General features: G+C 63.1%; 1 protein-coding gene and 1 long non-coding RNA gene across 4 annotated transcripts; one reads left to right on the top strand and one right to left on the bottom strand.

The window, feature by feature from the left end:
* Window positions 1-276: 276 nt before the first annotated feature.
* On the bottom strand, window positions 277-17,014 carry PLCB3 (phospholipase C beta 3). Of its 3 annotated transcripts, XM_045039495.1 has the most exons (32): window positions 16,767-17,014; window positions 14,199-14,276; window positions 13,862-13,930; window positions 13,640-13,780; window positions 13,325-13,404; window positions 13,190-13,243; window positions 13,025-13,100; window positions 12,820-12,920; window positions 12,136-12,302; window positions 11,904-12,050; window positions 10,935-11,175; window positions 10,673-10,757; window positions 10,408-10,594; window positions 9,400-9,605; window positions 8,431-8,527; window positions 8,254-8,338; window positions 7,857-7,981; window positions 7,418-7,572; window positions 7,176-7,337; window positions 6,436-6,535; window positions 6,243-6,347; window positions 5,930-6,021; window positions 4,554-4,698; window positions 4,428-4,463; window positions 4,139-4,331; window positions 3,633-3,840; window positions 3,460-3,536; window positions 3,252-3,341; window positions 3,111-3,168; window positions 2,645-2,731; window positions 2,337-2,556; window positions 277-1,252 (listed from the first exon to the last, which is right to left on the bottom strand). In XM_045039495.1, the coding sequence occupies exons 1-31, from the start codon at window positions 16,863-16,865 to the stop codon at window positions 2,353-2,355; spliced, it is 3,750 nt and encodes a 1,249-aa protein (XP_044895430.1). In that variant the 5' UTR covers window positions 16,866-17,014; the 3' UTR covers window positions 277-1,252; window positions 2,337-2,352. The 3 variants fall into 3 exon arrangements, with proteins under 3 accessions (XP_044895430.1, XP_023095762.1, XP_023095763.1); XM_023239994.2 differs by lacking the exon at window positions 277-1,252 and having other exon boundaries at window positions 1,937-2,556; XM_023239995.2 differs by lacking the exon at window positions 277-1,252 and having other exon boundaries at window positions 1,937-2,556; window positions 3,633-3,774; window positions 16,767-17,013.
* LOC123380646 lies at window positions 4,698-7,176 on the top strand. The gene is made up of 3 exons (XR_006586683.1): window positions 4,698-4,881; window positions 6,419-6,795; window positions 7,022-7,176. It is a non-coding gene; the product is annotated as an uncharacterized LOC123380646 (long non-coding RNA).
* Window positions 17,015-17,712: the final 698 nt, after the last annotated feature.

The raw sequence follows: 17,712 nt of genomic DNA, 5'->3' as shown, positions 1-17,712 counted from the left end.
TGGGAACTGCAAGCCGGCCAGCCGGCCGGCCGCCGTTATTCCGCACCCTGCAAACCGTGTCGCCGTCCCCCGGGGAGGGTCAGTTGTTCCTATTTGGGTCAGTCCTTTCAAACAGCTACTGTGTGGTCGGCCTGGGGCCAGCTCTGTTCAGGGAACTGGCCGGACGCACAAAGCGGGGGAGGGGACGATGGAAGAAGGCTGGTCCCAGAGCTGTGAATGGACTGATCACTAGGGAACCGAAAAGCTTCACCAGGACCTGGGAGCAGGGCTCCGAGCTCAATTCCAGAAAGATTTATTGGCGCCCCCTATAGACCAGCCAGCGCTTTGTAAAGAATATACAAAGATGAATTAGGCCACAACAGCCCCGCCGTCAGAAGCTTCCTGGCAGAGGTGAGCCAGCCTCTCAGAGTGGAGTTACCGCCAGCTGAGTGCTGTTAACAGGGACTGGTACCGGGGTGAGGGCCAGGGCAGGGGTGAGTTAGAGCCGGGACTTACTTAAAAAGAGAGATGGGGAAGGAAGCGGTCATTGCCAGCAGAGAAAAGAGTGGACCCATGAAAGGATATGGGGGAGCAGCAGAGGCCAGGATTCTGGGGGTCTGGAATGTCATACCCAGGAGTTTGGAGTTTAGCCTGGCCTTTGAGGATCCGGGGACTAACATGGAGTGTTTCTTCTGTAAGGTAGTGGTGAGCCAAATCGGGAAGACACGACTTGGTCATGGAATACGGTAGGCCAATCTGGGGACAGGACAAGGCCTGACCCCAGAAGCCGGGAAGGTCTGGACAATAACGGTATTAACCCTGAGGGAGCAGGGCAAAGGGGAGAGGCCCCCAGCCCTGGGAAGGGCCTTGCTCAGGCAGCCTTTTCTCTCTGGCCTCCCCGCCCTGTTTGCCTGAGGCTGCAGCAAAAACAAAGAAAGAAAACACTCAATTGGCAGGAGATAAGCCCAGATAAGAGGCTGCCTTCCTCTGGAGGAGGGAGGCAGTCGGCCCAGGAAGCCAGGAAGCCGGGAGAGGCCTTGAAGAAGTGCCAGCCCGACCCTGCAGCAGAACCTAGCCGCACCCTCGCTGCGGGGTCTCTGCCACTCCACGCTGTCCAGAGGCAGGAGAGAGCAGCATGGAGCAGGTCCTCCAACCTGGCCGGAAGACAGTCTGCCACAGAAGGTCCAGGCCCGCCCTGCCTCCAGGTCAGGACATCTTGACTTAGCTGTGGCCTGGCACACGGGACTTCTGCTCTGGGCCTCAGTTTCCTCATCTGTAAAACAGGCATAACATCTCCCTCACAGGGATGAGGGGGATGCTGGGTCTCCCAGTCCCTGTATGCATCTGTGACTGTCAGCTTCCCTTCTCCCAAGAGTCCCTTGGGAGAAGGGTCACTACTAGGTCCACCCATTCCCCACCTAGCGTATCACCCGAGAGCCCAGGTCCGGTCCCCTGATGTCGGGCAGGTTCTGAGCTGACAAGGTCCATCCCCAGTTAGAGTCAACTGCCTGCGAGGGGCCCAGAACCGCCTCGTCGGAAGATGCTGGGTGCTTGGGTCATATCAGGCAACAGGAAGGGGGGGCAGGGAAGGCTTCCTGAAGCAGAGGCCTAAGCCTTTGCGAAGGGAGGACAAGAAGGGCCCAGGAGGGAGAAAAGTAATGAGAGGTGGGGGGGGGAGGGGGCGGGGCGGGGAAGAAGCGATAGGCCCGAGACAGAGGACATAAAGGCGGGAAAGTGTGCGGGGAGGCCACAGGACCTCTAATGTCAGGTCATCGGGGAGATCTGCAGGCCCCCAGCAAGGAGGTCTCAAGGATAAAACCCAGCAACCCTTCACCGAGGGCCTGACCTCAACCCCACAAACCCTTTTTATAGATGAGGAAACTGAAGCCCGTAGAGCCAGACAGGGCCCAGGGCCCTCTCCAGAACTGCCCCACCCCAGACCACACTGCACACAGGGTCCCTGAAATCCACTTTTATTCGTGTAAAAAAAAAAAAAAAAATTCCCAAAGAAGAGAGCAAGAAGGTGACCCTACGTCCCAGAGCTCAAAGTCTCCGCCAGTGTTCCCGGGGGAAGTGAGGGAGACAACCCCCACTCTGGGGTGTGGGCACCAAGGGAGCGCAAAAACCTCCCGGCCCACAGTGACCCAGCACCTTCCTTAGGACTGAAGGCAGGAAGGAGGGGCTGGGGACTAATGGGGCCCCAGGAGGGTGAAGTAAGGGGGTTAGTGTGGGGTGCTTGCCCCGGTTTAAAAAAATAAAATTTCTAAAGATAAAAAGTTAAAAACAAAAACAAAAACAAAACAAAAGAGCCTTAGTGTCTTAGCTTCCTGCCCTCCCAGCACCCATCCTGTGGCCACCTCTCGCTCAGCCAGTTCAGAGCTTCGTATTCTCCTCTTGGCTCTCTGAGTCAGCGCCAGACAGGTGCCCGCCGCTCCCAGGTGCGTGACCATTGCTGGCACAGGCCACCAGATGCCCGTCCCCCAGCCCCTCCGGCGTCTCGCCCAGCAGGCTCCGGCAGGCCTCCTGGGGCAGCCTTGCCCGCTGTTCCTGACACTCCTGGGCCAGTTGGGCCAGCAGCTGCGGGGGGAGGAGGGGGAGTATCACAGGCGAGGCCGGGCCGCCCAGCGCCCTGCCTGCCTCCTGCCCGCCTCATCCAAGGCCTCACCTTGGGCTCTTCTTCGGCCAGCTGCTGCAGCACCTGCTGCTGCCCGGCCACAAGGCGTTCGTGCCGCTGCTTCTGGGCCTCCTCCAGCTGCGGGGGGGGGGGGGGGGGGGGGGGGGGCAGTTGGGACGGGGGAGGCTCAGCCACAGGTCCCTATGGGAGGGGTCAGGGCCCCAGGGCTCTGGCTACGGAAGAAGTCAGGCAGGTGCAAGCCCCCCAGAGCTGCGGGGCCAGGATTCTGACGTGACCCAGCAAACATTCCAGACAGAGACTCCAACGCCATGGGACACTGTTACAGGCAGTTGGCTCCAGATAGGATGTCAGGGGGCAAGAGAGGGCTGTGGGGCCCAGAGGGAAAAGGTTCTAGAAGTCCCTCTAGGATAATATAGCAACAGGCCAGGCACCGAGATGGTTTTCTAATGAAGGAAGGAACAGGAGGGGGCTGCGGCGGGACCTGAGCCTCACTCACCCGACGGATGGAGTTGACGGACTCGGTGATGTGCCGACGGTTAATCTCTGTCAGTTCCCTGCAGGGAGCAAGACAGAGTGGGCTCGGTGCCCAGCCCCCCGGGCTCCCAGCCCCCAGCCCCCGTGGCCCCGGTGCCCTTACGCCTCCTTCTTATGTTTCTCCCTTGTCTTGGCTTCTGAGATACTGTTGTGGCGCTTCCTGTCCAGAATCTTCTGCAGTTCCTTCTTCTCCCTGGACGAGGCGGTGGCGGGGAGGAGGAAGGGTGGAGGGCAGGTCTGGGGGCTCTCCCCTCCTCCTAACAACACCAGGGAGCCCCCTGCCCCACCCACACAGGATCCTTGGCCTTCACCTCTCATTCGTCTCCTTCAGCCGCTTGAACTGGGTGGCGTGAGCATCCAGGACGATCTCCCTGAGCCGCTGCTGAGCCTGCGGACACGGACGGCCACCAGGTGACACAGGCTGAGGCCGGGTCTGTCCGAGAGACAGGCCCCCACCCCGCTTGCTGCCCCACGCCCACCTCACCTGTCGCAGATGCTCCAGCCTCCGCTCGGCCTCTGTATCCGCCTGGGCCTCCCGCAGCTCCAGCAGACTCTGCACCTGTCTCTTCTGGAACTCTCGATACCGCTTCACCTCTTCCTCCTCCGCCTTCTCGTCCTCCCCGCCTCTGCAGGAAGAACCCCTCTGGGTGACACTCAGGTTGTCACAGGGACTCGGGCTGGGAGGGCGGTGTCTGTTATGCCAACAACGAGGCCCATCAGTTCCATCCGAATGACGGGAGCCTGTGTGGGCACCGGTTGCTGGAAATACGTGCTCCTCGTGGTGGGGGGGGGGGGGGCTTCTAGAGCGATCTAGTTCCCCGGCAGGGAGGGCGGGACCCAACGTGGGAAGACTCTATCTCCCTGGCCCCGGACCCTCCTCCCTGGGCGTCAAGGGGCTCACCTCGTGCAGAACCCCACGCGCACACCCCCCCGCACGTTCCCGTCACCGCGCACGGCACCCACTCGCGTGCACGTGGTCTGGACACTCACAGGACACCCGGCCGCTGCCGGCACCTGCGCTCAGCCCGGGCCTGGGCCAAGCTGTCGAGCAACCGGCGAGTGAGGGCAACCGCCTTCCGCTGATGCTTCTTGTGCAGCTCCCGAAGCTCTCGCTCTTGACGGCTCCGGAGTTTCACCAGAGCCTTGTGGCCTCGGAGCTCGTCCAGCGGGGCCGGGGCCACCTCTGCGGGCGACGGGGCAAAGGTGGGCGGGGCTGGGCCGGGGCAGGCCAACCCCGCAGGGGCGCCTCACCCCCTCCGGAACAGCCCCTGCCCCGCACCTGAGAGGAGGCTGGCGATGAGGTCGTCGCGCTGCCCTGGAGAGCAGAGGCAGGGCCGTGAGGGGCTGGCGGGCGGAAGAGCGGAGCTGCCCCCTCAGCCCACCCTGGGCCCAGGCTGCCCCTTACCTGGGCTGCCGAGGGAGGGGCTGGTAGGGGACGTGGCGGGGCCCGGGGGCCGGCGCGGGGAGATGTCCAGTGTGCTGGGTGTGGGGTTTGGGGTCACCGGCTGCTGAGATGGAGTCTCCTGACAGGTTTCTGGGCCAACCTGAGCCTGAGGGGGAGAAAGCGGAATGCTCTTTCCAGAAATGCCGTTCTCTCCAGGCCCTTCTGTCCTTCGCCACCTCCCGGGGCTCCCCGATGCCCCTGGTCCGCTTCCCTCGGCCCGTCTGGCCTGGACTCCCCATCTGGAATACGGGGCTATTGAACGCCCGCAAGAGAAATAAGAGGTAATAAGGTAAGCATTTCTAGAACCCCGGTTCCACGCAGGGTGTGGGGCAGATAACGTGAGGTCGCGTCCCTAGGATGCCGGGCCCCCGTGCATGTGCTCAGGAACTTCCAGATTGTTCAGGAAAACCTTGGCCCCGCCCCAAGCTTCCTCCCCCTTTCCCAGTCCCCCTCCACCCTCACCCGCAGCTGCTCATCTTCCTCGTTGCTTAGCTCCTGATTAAATCAATGAAGGAAGTGACCGCAGAGTGGGCACCAGCCTCTCCCGCTGACAGCTCCAGCAGCCTCATTTCTCTGCCTGCCACAGGCCCCGGGGGACCGGCTCTAGCTGTGCGGGCAAGCCTCTGCTCCTGACCCCTCCCCACAGAAGCCACTGCCCATCTCCTGGCCCCCAGGACCCCAGGGTTTACCGAACCCTGCCCTTCAGCTGGAGAGATTCCAGCCCGGGTCTGTCCTGAAAGCCTCCCGCACGCCAAAGGGGTAGTTTCCACCTCCTTACGACGTGGACAGCCACCCAAGGCAGCTGAGCCTACTGAGTCTGAAAGGCCAGAGGCCCCACACCGGGCGGCATGGCAGAATGGCCGGCGTTGGAGGCCCGGCTGGAGAGCCTCGGTGTCCCCATCTCTACACTGGGGTGGCAGGACGCGACTCAGGTGACAGGGGGCGGGGGGGGGGGAGGATTCTAGGAGTCGAGTCGGTGAAAAGAGCTCACACCGGGCCAGGCACAGATCTGACGCTCAGCATACCCTTGGCTCTATTGTCTACTCTGGATGAGAGGAGCCAAAAGAGGAACCGGCCCCGCAGGCAGAGGAGAGGGTGTGGGTGAATGCCATCGGGCTGGCGTCGACAGTAAGGCAGTGAACAGCTCCACTCGGGGAGAGGAGCCAGACCACCAGCTGGCACTGGGATAGGGCAGTGCGGGCAGGGGAGCGTGGAGAAGACGGGGTCCAGAGATCAGCCCTCACCACCCCACCCCACCCACACCCCCAGCAGCCCCAAGGGTCCAAGTCACCCGGAGCCTCCTGTCTCCCGCTCGCCCCTGACCTGCCCTGGCTCACCTCGCTCTCCCCGATGAGGGCGGCCAACTGCTTGGCCCTCTGGTCCATCAGGCTGACATGCTTGATGGGGTTGATCAGGGCCTCTGCGTAGTCTGGGTGGGGAGCAGAGGGCAAGGGTCTCCGAGACAGAACCCCCGGGGCCACACCTTCCCCACTGTTCTGGTTTCGCGGAAGGACCACGGAACCCAAACCCGCCCTCAGGGCTGTTCACCACCCTCAGCTGGGGCCACCCGGCTCAGCCACTGCCGGACCCTGCCGGCACGCCTGTCCCCCACCCTGCCTGGCCAGCCCCCCACCCCCCGCCCCTGCTCACCCTGGTGGTCATCAGGAATATAGTCGGAGGCTTCGGTGTATATGAGCAGGGCTGGCAGGCAGAGCGGCTGGTTGGCCTCGTTCCGCAGGCAAATGTAGTGGTACCCTGGGAGGGGGGGACGGCAAGGTGGCTGGGCCCCACCGGGTACCCGCACACACCGCCCCTGTGCTTCCCAGAGCCCAGCTGGCCTCACCTGAACGGATGGCAGAGACGGGCAGAATCCGATGCCCCACAAACTTGCCACCTTCCTCAAAGGCCGCGATGCGGAGCGAAGCCAGCGTGGGGAGCACCACCTGAGGGCCCAGACCGGTGCTGAGCCAGGGAGCTGACCCACGGCCACCGCGTCCACAGGGCCACAGCTGACCACAGCCACCAAGGCCAGCGCTCCGAGTGGCCCCTCAGACGAGCTGACCCAATTACTGACCATCGGTCACCGTCGCCACTGAACCAGTGGCGGCCTCCACGGCCCGGCCCAACCGATGGCGAGCAGCGGAGAGAACGGGGCAGACCCCTCCAGGCACCGCTCTCATGGGACGGTCCCGGTCATGGCCAGGTTAGAAACTGTACAGTGAGCCTTGGGTCCGGGATGGAGCCACACCCACCCCAGCGGCGCACCGAGGTCCAGTCCGTCCGGGAGGCGGGCCAGAGCTGGCGTGAGCCTGCGGCTGTGATCTCAGACAGGTCCTTCCTGCCTGAGCGAGGGGGTGGGCTGCCCCCGCTCCTCATGGGGGGCGCTGCAGGCCCTCCAGCTGTCTCACCTTCCTGTGCTCTTCTCAAAGGCTGCAGAGGGCAAGGAGCCCAGGCCTGACCCTGTCACACGCGGGGCCTGGAGGTGACAGGCGCACCCGCCTTCCGACTCCTGACCACCAACCCACGCACCTGCTTCCTGCTGCCCCGAGGGCCCGGCGGGGCGGGTGCAGGCCCCGGGCTCACCTTGGGGAAGTCAAAGGGTTCCTCATCCCACACAGGATTGAATGAGTTCCCCTGAGACGTCCGAGTGCGGTATTTGCGCCGTGTGTCAACGGGGAGGCCAAACATGTCCACCTCCACGTAGATGCCCACCTTCCTGTCGGACAGGAACTGCCCCGAGATCACCTGAGGGGGCCAGGAGGGTGAGGTGGCTGCGAAGAGTCCCGCCCCCAGGACACCCTGCCAGGGCCCTCCCCTGGCCCCACCTTGACCCGCAAGGCATTGGCCACGATGCCGTCCACGATGACTTCGGTGAAGGGGTCGAAGGACTTGTCCGGCCGCCGCATGAACTCGGGCTTGAGCAGGTAGCCGCTGCGTCCGTTGTACTCAAACACACCCGCGTTGAGCTGCATCGCCACATCTGGGGGTGACGTGGGGACGGCAAGGGTCAGCCAGCCCCCTGGGGTCAGGAGTCGCGAAGGACGGTTCAATGCAGAGGGAGGACCAGGGACCGGGAGGGTCAGATCAAGTGGGATCAGGGGGAAAGGTCAGCCAAGGTCAGGAGTTGAGGTGAGCCAAGGTCTTGGTTTGGTCTGGAGATCTGGGATCAGGAAGTCAGAAGTCCTTTTGGACAAGGTCAGCAGGGTCGCAGAGCAGAAACTGGCGAGGTTGGAAGCCGGGGGGTCGAAGCAGGCTGGTGCTCACCCAGGGTCTGAAAGTTGAGGGCCACAAGCTGGCAGCCCACGTTCCAGAAGAGCTGGGGCATGTAGTTGGAGGAGTCCACGCGGGTGCCCTTGGGGTAGATGCGGCTGAGCTGTTGTTTATTGTATCTGAGGTGGGCAGTCAGGGGCCATGCTCTTTACCGGCCCCCGCCCCAGGCCCACCCTGCGCTCCTGTGAACCCCCTTCCCGGCCTCTGCCCCTCCGGCCCCCCTGCCTCTCGGCCTAGCCCCCATGCAGTCTCCCAGGCTAGCCCCAAGCCCAGGCCAAGGTGCTCGAGGGCAAGGACCCTGCGCGGGTGGCGTAAGTGGGATCAGAACATCCGAGCCCGCCTGTGAGCACCCCCACCCTGGTCCGCCAGCCCCGGCACTGCGGAAGGATACTCCACAAACTCCATGGGGCTCTTGGTCAGTTGCTCCATGGCCTTGGTTTCCACGAAGGATGACATCTCGAAGCATTTGTTCCTCTCTGGGGGAGGGAGGGGGTGGGGGGCGTGGGAGGGGGTCAGGTCTGGAGAGGCTGGGCTGGCTCCTACTCCCACCATCTCCCACCCCACTCACTTCGAGCAGCCTCAAAGGACTTGAACTTGACAGGCTCGATGTAGTTGACGAGGGTTGACATCTCCTCAGTGGCATTGACTTCACTGCTGGCAGTGCCCTGTGGCCGCCAAAGACAGGGTCGGCAGGGCCATGCCCCCCAGCCATCAGCTGGAAGTTGCCTCATCTGCCCCCTGCCAGGAGGGAGGTCCTGACCCTCTGCCCGCCTCTGCAATCGCACTGCCCAGTGGCTCTCAGCAAGGGCCCCAGCCGCTCTGTGGACCGTCAGTCCTGGTCCCATGGGCCCCACCTTCCTCCTTTGCCTCCTGCCTCCCTGATCCTTGGAAGCTGGCACTCGTCACCCAACCCCAGGGACTCGGTTATTCACGTGCAGACGAGCCATTATTTCCAACTACCACCTTGCCATCTCCTCTCTCGGGTGACCCACCAAGAGCCTTGAACTTGACACTCTCAATGCTGAGCTTGGCCTCGCCTACACACACCCGCACACACCCTTCCCCACTCTGGTCCCCTCCCAAATCTGACCTCAGGATCCACCTTTCCTGTCACCCAGGCTCCTCTCGGAACTCAACACTCCCTTGTCTTACACTGCCCCTTCCTGCCCTCTCCAGTCCTGCCACAGGGCCTTTGTACACACGCGTACGTACGCAATGTTCCTCTTCCTCAGGTCTAATCGCCTAACCTCCCCGCCCAGGTCAGTCTCTCCTTCTTCCCCCCAGTTCTGCCCCCTAACTCACCCTCCCCCGGCCCAGTCATGAGCATAACTTCACACTTGCTTCCGTGCCTATGTACCTATGACCCCCTCCTCCCCCCATCCCCCACACACCCTGGGAACTCCAAGAGAACAGGAATAACATCTGATCATGGTCAGGCCCAGTACACAGTGCTGTGTCTGGCACACAGTAGGTGTTCAGCAAACGCTTGGGGAATTAAAACACGCTGCGTCTGCCTCTTCCCGCCTGTGGGACTGACCTCATCCGAGGTCGGCTTTTTGGGATCTGCCTGTTCCTCCTCTTCCTCGTCTTCCTCCTCGTCCTCACGGTCGGCAGATCCAAGAGCATCAGGGCCCCGCTGTAGCCCCTCCTCGCCCAGAGACTTCCGAGGCTCCAGGCTGGGCTTCTCAAGGCCCAGCTCTTCCCCATTGCTCAGGCCCAGGCAGCTGTCAGAGCTGGGGGACCCTGCAGAAAACAGGGCCACAGGGGTCCTCAAACTTAGACACTCAGGAGCCACGAGGGGCCGTGTGTGGAGGCGACTCAGCGGGGAGGTCAGGGGGTGATCTCAGGGCAGCGTGGCTGGGGGTAGGAGCAGAAGCCAAGAGTAGTGCATAGGGGTCATGGGTCAAAGGTCAGGGTCCAGAGTCCTATCCGTCAGAGAGGTAGGTAGCGTGGCTCAGAAGGGTGAGAAGCCAGGAACTGAGATACAGGTGCCTTGGCAGTGGGGGTAAAGGATGACACAGTGGGATTCCCAAGTCAGGCGTCAATCATAGCCATACCCAACGAGGTGGCTCAGTGAGGTGAGCGGTCGGGGTCACATGCCCAGGGGACTTCGATAAAGTGAGAGGTCAAGGGTTAGCTAAAATCATAACCAAGGGGTAGACGGACTCAGTGGGGGTCACAGAAGAGGGGGGTTGGAGGTCTGAGGGCCACACCCGAAGCATGAGGAGGTAGTTCATGGAGGTCAGAGGCCAGAGGTCAGAATTCAGGGTCATAATCTGGTTAACAGGAGGGCTCTGCGAGGTGGGAAACTGAGGTTGAGGGGTCAGAAATCGGATGGAACCAAATCCAGCTGGGCTATAGTTCAGTGAAGTCAGTGCCCGGGGACAGGGGTCAGAGGTCCCATCATCAGCTGCGTGGCAGTAAGAGACCCCGCGGGGAGGGAGGTCAGGCCGGGAGCCGCAGGAGCGTCACTGGGGAGGTTGAACTCAGTGAGGTTAAGAGTTCAGGGTCAGGATCGGGGGTGAAGGCCGGGCAGGGGCCATACCGAGCTGAGGCGAGGAGGGCTCGGTGGTGGCAGAGCTCTCGCTCAGGGCCGAGCTGCTCTGCTCCAGCGGCCGCTTGCGAATGGAGCTGTTGGGGACACCAGTGCTGGGCTGGTGTCGCTTCTTGTTCTTCACCAGGATGCGGCCCATCAGGTCCTGGGGGCTGGGCAGCGGGACGCCTGGGGCCAGCTGGCGGGCACAGACAGGTCAGGGCCTGCAGGGGCGCCCTCACCCCCCACGCCCTGCCCCAGTGCCAAGCCCTCATACCGGGTACTTGTCCAGTGGGTCGATGAGCAGCGCGTCCCCAAAGATCGAACGACAGTACTCGGCCATCTTCGCCTGTTGCTTTGCCCTGTGGGGCCAAGGTCAAAGGTCAGAAGCTCCTGGACGGGGTGGGGTGAAGCTGACTTCAGTCCCCAGGGGAGACCAAAGGCCCTCGGGGTCAGAGGGTCACAGGAACAAAGAGTGCCCTGGTGGGATGGCTGTCTTGGGCCGATCGGGGGGATTCCCGGGTCAGGGGCCCACTCACGAGTCCACGTGGTTCTCGAAGGAGAGGATGACAGGGTAGGGCGAGGTCTTGAAGGCGGTTTCCGCAATGGCCTCGAGCACGTCTCGCAGCGGCACCTCGGTGGTCATGGTGAAGCCGTGGGTGATAAAGGGCTCCTCCTCCGGGGGCCGCCCTTTCCACACGTCCAGCTCCACGCAGCGGCAGCCCCAGAGCAGTGCCTGCCGGTACATCTCCACCGACGACGTCCCAGCCAGCTGCCCCGCTGGCGGCCAGGCTCCATCACCACAGCCGCCCGGCCAGCCGGGGTCCTCACCCTCCTCCCCAGGCCCGCCACGGCCCCTCAGCCAGCCATGCTGGAGACGCAGAGGCCCCCGCGGCGGCCCAGCCCGGCCCGGCCCAGCCCTGGCACGCTGTCTGGCCAGCCCTCCATCACTCCTTAATTCACTGTGGAACCAGCATCATCTCTCCTAAAATCCCCCAGGGCGGGGCCCACGTCCTGCCACCCAGCCCCTGGCATCCATCCAAACCGGGCAGAGTCAGCATCGAGCAGGGCTGGCTGATGGCTGGTTCCTTCGCCGGGGCTCATCCTCTCTCAGATAAACATCCCCCTCCTATCTACTGGCCTCGAGTGGAGAGTTGTCCCCAACACCCCCACGGCCCTTCATTTCCCTTTCCTCCTTTCACTGCCGGCCGCCGCCCTGGAATAGCCTCCATCACCTCCTGCCCGGGGAGGCCCCTCGCTGCCTCCCATGCAATCTCTGCAGAGCACCTGCTCCGTTTATTGGGCCTCATCGCCTCCCCTGAATAACACCCTCCGAAAAGCCCTTCCCGCCCACTTAGGATAAATCCAAATGCCTCCGGTGCCCTGGGGTAGGCTGCCTGTTCCCTGCCTGCATCCCGAGGACGGGTCACCCCCAAACGAGGGAGGTGACGTGAGGGGCAGAGGTCATGGATGCCACCGCTCCAGCTGCCCGAGGGTGGCTCACTCACCTGTGAGATAGGTGTTGTGTGAGGAGTTGATGAAGTAGGCGCTTAGCGGCTGGGTCATGTCTGCGCTCAGATCCAGGGCCTCCAAGGGCAGGATTCCATTCTCCTCACCCCCCAGGTAGCGGCTGAAGCCCTCCATGGACATCTGGTCTGGGGGATGGGTGGGCTCAGCCGGGTCAGTTGGGGCGCCTCCTGCTGCCAGCCCCCAACTCCGACTGGCTCCCCGCCGGCTCACCTCGTTCCAGGAACTGCTGGTTGGGCTCATACTTCTCAATGAGCAGCCGGGCCTGGGAGGGCCGCAGGGGTGGATACAGCACTTCGTTGAGCCTCGGGTCCCGTTGCTTCTGGTTGATGAAGTCCATGAGCTGCTCCAGCGTCAGGTATGGCTTGCCCTTGGCGCCTCTAAATGGGGTAGGAAGCTGAGTCAGGCTAGAGCCTCCCCAGCCCCTGCTCCAGGCCCTCGCCCTGGGAGAAGAGGAAAGTTCTGGGCCTGGCTCTAGCACCTGCTGATTGGGACTTGGGCAAACGGCTGTGCCCCCCGGGCCTCAGTTTTCCCATCCACCCTCCTAACCACCAGGTGCCGGCACTGACATTAGCAAGGGCTTTGGAGGCCACAGAGTGTTTGGCCCGCTATGCCTGCTTCCCAACTTCAGCCCCAGTCTTCACTCGCTGTGTGAGCTCAGGCAAAGTCCCACAGCACATCGAAGCCCCTCAGTCCCCAGCCCCGGGCACAGGCTGATGAAAGTAACCCCAGCCAAGGATCAGCACAGAGCAGTTCACGGCACAGCCTCGGCCCCAGCCCTGGCGCACGGGGACCCCCGGCCGTGCCGCTTCCCCTGGCTGTGCCGGAAAGAAGGAATGCCGGCAGAGGCCAGACACAGCGCTCTGGGGGCTGGGAGGTGGGCCCAGCCCCGCTCACATCTCCAGCAGGATCTTGTCAATGTCTGGCCGCAGACACAGCTTATTCAGGAACCGCTCGAAGATTTCCAAGGAGAACTCGTCGGGCCGGATGGACTCACTCTGGGGACCAGAAGCGTGGGGTGAGAACCCAAGAGGCAGCGAGCCCCCAAGAGACCAGACACCCTCCGTGACATCCTCCGTTGCTCCTGTCCCGGCCTCCTCACCCGGTTGAAATTGAGGCCACAGGATTCCAGCGCAGTCTCGACGCGCTTCTTATCTGCTGAGAACATCTTCAGGATGCTGAGCAGGTGAGAGGGGTCAGGGTCAGTGGGGGCAAAGGTCACTAAGGTGGGGGCAGGAGAGAAGGGGCTGAGGCAAGGGGTACTCACTTCTTCACTGGGATCCGTCCATCCTGGTTTACCTGCAGCTTCAGCTTGGTGTATCTGGGGAGGCAGGCAGAAGGGTCACGGCTTGGGCGTGGCCACCTGAACCCCCGACACCCCCCCGGCAGGCCCGGGACTCACGCTTTTCTCAGAAAGGTGTTCCGGGAGGCGTTCTGAGCCAGGATGTTCATAGCCAGCTTGAACAGCTCCTCGGTCCAGACCTGAGGGGTCAGGAGACAGGGTGGGGGGTGAGTGAACGGGGAACAGAGGGGTTGGCCCAGCCCCAGCCCACACCCAGAACCAGGTACGTCCATAGTGAAGTGCTTAAATACTGCCTTGTCAGAGGCTGATTAGAAATAGGGGTAGAGGACAGCCTAGGACACAATGGATGCTCACTAAGTGATGGCTGACTCAGCAGTGAGGCTCCCCAGGGCCGACCCTTTGGCCCCAGCCCACCTTGGCTGTGTCATCCTGCACGGCCATGAAGTTCAAGAATGTTGTATTCACCGGGTCTGGCCCGGCCACCACTGTCATCAACTTCTCCTCCAGCCGGGTGTCAGGGCCTCCAAAGCCCAGCACCTCTCGGATCTTGGGGTCCTGAGTAGTTGAAAGCCAAGGGTAAAGAGGGGTCCCCCCAAGGCCTCGCTCCCACCCTCGGTCCGGGACCCCATCACTCACCTTGGGCAGGCGGGCATAACGGCCCGTCCGCGTGTCCCTGATGGAACTGATGTCCAGGGTGTCCACCTCCTGGGGAAACCAGATGCCAGAGTAGGTCTGAGAGGCTATGGGGCGGGAGCCAGGGGCCCCCAAGATCTGCCCCCTGGGCCAGGGAGTGGCTACCCCCTGCTGTAGCCCCAGCCTCAGCCCCCCCCCCCCCTTAGCACTTCCTGTCCAGGGAGCCGTGGGAGAGGTCAGCCAGCAGCTGGGCCCCACCCTCCCGGGTGGGTAGGAGGGATTCAAGGGTCGGGGCCAGGGGTCCTAGACCTGAGCAAGTTGTACCAGTGCCCACCCTCACCATGTTGGGTCCTGTCCAGTACAGGAAGAAGCCATTGGGGTCCACACGCAGGGTCACCAGGTTCCGACTGGAAGCCTCCTGGGGACGGGACGGGAAGGCAGGGGTCAGTGAGTGAGGGCTGTGGCCCAGGCTTGATCCCTGGACTCCCTCCGGCCATCCACCCCAGTGCTCCTGCCACTGAGTGAAAGCGAAGCCTCATCCAGCCCACAGGTCCTTTGTGGTTCCCTACGGTCCTTGGATAAAGCTCACGCGATTGTCCCTGGCGTGACATTTGGGGTCCCAATGCCCCTCCCGCCCTCACCTGTATCCTACTCTAAGACGCAGTCACAGGGACCACTGACTCCCTTTCCCCTCCTCCAGCTTTTCCACTGTTGCTCCTCTGCTAGGATATCCTCTCCTTCCTTCTCCACCCGTGAAATCTGACCCCCCCTCCCCAGACCCCAACCCTGGGCTCAATTTCCTCAGAGGGTCTGACAGCTCCCTAGTGGTCGGAGGCCCCTGGAGCCCCCTGCAGAATATTTACGGATTGAAAGCAGAGGGTTTGGAAGTCTGACTTCCACAGCTTTTGTGTCCCCCAGGGCCTCATGACAACCACTCAGCCCTTACATCTGCCTCAAAGCCCATGACCCCCCCCCCCAACCCTGCACCCAACTGGAGTCTCACAGTCTTGTGGCTCCCCCTACCTTACAGAACACAGACTGAGTCCCCCCAGAAGGGGACTCACCCTGCCCTTGGGACTAGACGGTGAATTCTGTCTTCCCTTCCCTCAAACAGCCCTGCGGCTGGCAGAAGGACAAGGAAGGGTATGCCAGCTCCATTTTCTGAGGAGGATCTGGTCCCTGGCACACTCCCAGGGCCACCCTTGTGCGACTCAGGACGAGCAGCCAGAGCTGGGGGGAGGGTCATCCGGACCAAGTGGCCCTCTATGAGCTCACTCAGTCCTCCTAACAACCTTATGAAGTCCGTGCTATCCTCCTTCCCATTTAACAGATAAGGATTCCGAGGCACAGGGAGGCTAGGTGCTTGCTTAAGGTCAAAAGGAGGTGCTAGGACCTGCTCGCAGGGAGTATGGCTCCAGAGTCCCATGGCCTGGGCAGCAAGGAAGCAGGACTCCTGCTAGGCTCTCAGCTGGTGGCCTTAGCTGCCACCCCATTATGGGGACCGGGGTTAGTCTCTACTTTCCAGACTCAGTTTCCTTTTCTGGAGAATGGATCTGCAACCAGCCCCGCCCATCTCTCTTCTTACAAAGGACAGGAGGCCTTAGAACTTTAGGGATGCGGGGACCTCCCCGCCTCACTGTGCTGACGCCCATCCTCAGCCCCTCTCTGGGGTTCCCAACCCTGCCCTGGGGCTCAGGTCCCCCAGTAGTGTGAGGAGAGGGGAGTTCTGTGGGTACCGACCCCAGGGCCTTCCCCTGCCCCTTCCCTGGTGTCTGGCCTTCAAAAACAGCCCCGGCCCCCTGCTCTTCAGCCCCAAGTCCCAGTCAGCAACCCCCACCCCACCCCCAGGGCCCTCTCCCAGTTCCCACTTCCTTATTTGGGTTTATCACACTGGAAGGAAAAGGAGAAACTTTTCCCTTGCGCGAGACTGGGGGGAGGGGTCTCCTCTGGTCCCTGGAGTTCCCAGGCACCCCTCTAAGGCACACCTGCTGCCTCAGGCCACGCCCCCAGCCCCTCCCCCAGCTCCCACGCCTACCCGCCCCACCCAGCCGGAAAGGCGCTCAGAGTCTTCCAGGCCTCTGGCCTGACTGGGAAGGAGCAGCGGGGAGGCTCAGGCAGGCGGGGTGGAGGCCCTGGGGAAGGAGGGGCCCAGGGGGCAGAGGAGGGGGCGGTGTAAAAACGAGGGTGGGGCGCAGGAAGGGGCGGGGAGCTGCAGGTGGGGGCCGGGGCCTCTAGGAAGCACCAGGGGCAGGGGCGGTAGAAAGGGGGGCCAGGATTTATTGGGTTTCAAAGTCCCTGATGCTAAGAAGTGGAGAGCAAAGTTCCCCAGGAGTGGAGGAACTTGGGGGGCAAAGACTCCACTAGGGGGTGACTTGGTGCTCTCTCCTGAGCCTTGAGCTGGGATGGGCTCCTGAAGCAGGGCAAAAGGGTGCAGCAAGAATCGGGTGAAAAAGTGATGAATGGAGAACAATGTTCAGGCTAGGGTACTAGGAAGAATGGGGGTGCGCTGAGCCAGATTGGGGGCCAGGGTCCTCCAGCCAGAGTCTAGTGCTGGGCAATGGTCTGGGGACCAGGCCGGGGTTGGGGGAACCAGAATTAGACCGGGAGGGAGGGGTGGAAAGCGCGAGTGAAAAGGGGGGTCCGGGATTCATTGGGGTTCAAGGTCTCCGGAGCAAGGAGTGGAAATCCAAATTTTCCACAGCTGAAGGGATTGGGGGTGGGGTTGGGGGCCAAAGTCTTCATTACGGGCACGACTGGGGACTCAAGTTTCCGGAGCACAAGCGAGACTGGCTTGGGGGGGGGGGGGCACCGTGGCCAGCCCAGGCTCGGGTGGGGGTCCCCGGCATCTGACTGAGTTTCAGCGAGGGAGTCCCAGGATCTGGGTGGAACAGGGGGCCCCCGCGCTTACCTCGTCCCATTTGATGAACTTACTCCCGCGCCGCAGGGTCTCTACCACGGTGGGCGGCTCCAGCTGCAGCGCGTGGACGCCGGGCCTGGCGCCCGCCATGGCCCGGCCGGGGGCGAGTCGGGGACCCACGGAGCCCCGACGGGGACCGACGGCGCCGCTGCTCCGTCCGCGCGCTCCCGCACGGCCCGCTCCGGCCCCGCGGCGTCAGCGCCCGCCCGCCCGCCAGTCTGTCCCGGACAGACCAGAGAATCGGCGGGGCCCGGCTGGGGCGGGGCGGGGGCGGGGCCGCTTTGGCCCCGCCCCTCCCTGTCGCGTCGGGCCCGCCCGCCCCGCGTCCGCGGCTCCCCCTGGCGGTCGGGGCGGCGACTGCAGCCAGGGGGGATGGGGCAGGGACATACCTGGACCCGGCACTTCGCCGGGGGTGCTCTTCTGGACTTGCTTGGGGTTGGAGGAGAGCGCTTGGCGCCAGGGCGATTGTTAGCGGTACAGCCAGAGAGACTGGGTGTAGAGGGCGGTACTGAAGACCGAGAGGGTTCAGCCCGCTAAGGTTTCGGAGGGGCGGGGACGAGGGTACTACTGGAGGGCCAGACAGGGGCCTGGGGCGCCTTGCCCCCACCACACTCCAGCAGCACTTAGCTGAATGCAGGAAAAGCCACTCCCACCCCACCCCCTCTGCCCTCACTTCGCCTCACCCCCCCTCCCCACCCCTGCTGCAGCTCGGTCTCCCCCTCCCTGGGAGCACTTAGCCAGCTAATGGGCCTCCTGCCGGCTGGCGCCCCTCCCCCGTCCCTAGCCCGGGGAGGCCGGGCGCCTGCCGCCTCCTTTAAGGACCTAAGCATCCCAGCCTTCCAGAGTGAGCCCTAGAATAGCCCCCTCGTTCTGCAGACCCCCACGACGGAACCTGGAGCCCGTTGGGCTTCCTACGGAACACTGTGAAGGAGACAAC

This window comes from Felis catus, chromosome D1 (assembly GCF_018350175.1).
Source record: "Felis catus isolate Fca126 chromosome D1, F.catus_Fca126_mat1.0, whole genome shotgun sequence".
Lineage (NCBI taxonomy): Eukaryota > Metazoa > Chordata > Mammalia > Carnivora > Felidae > Felis > Felis catus.
The sequence above is the reverse complement of the archived record's forward strand: the minus strand, read 5'-3'. Positions and strand labels throughout refer to the sequence as shown.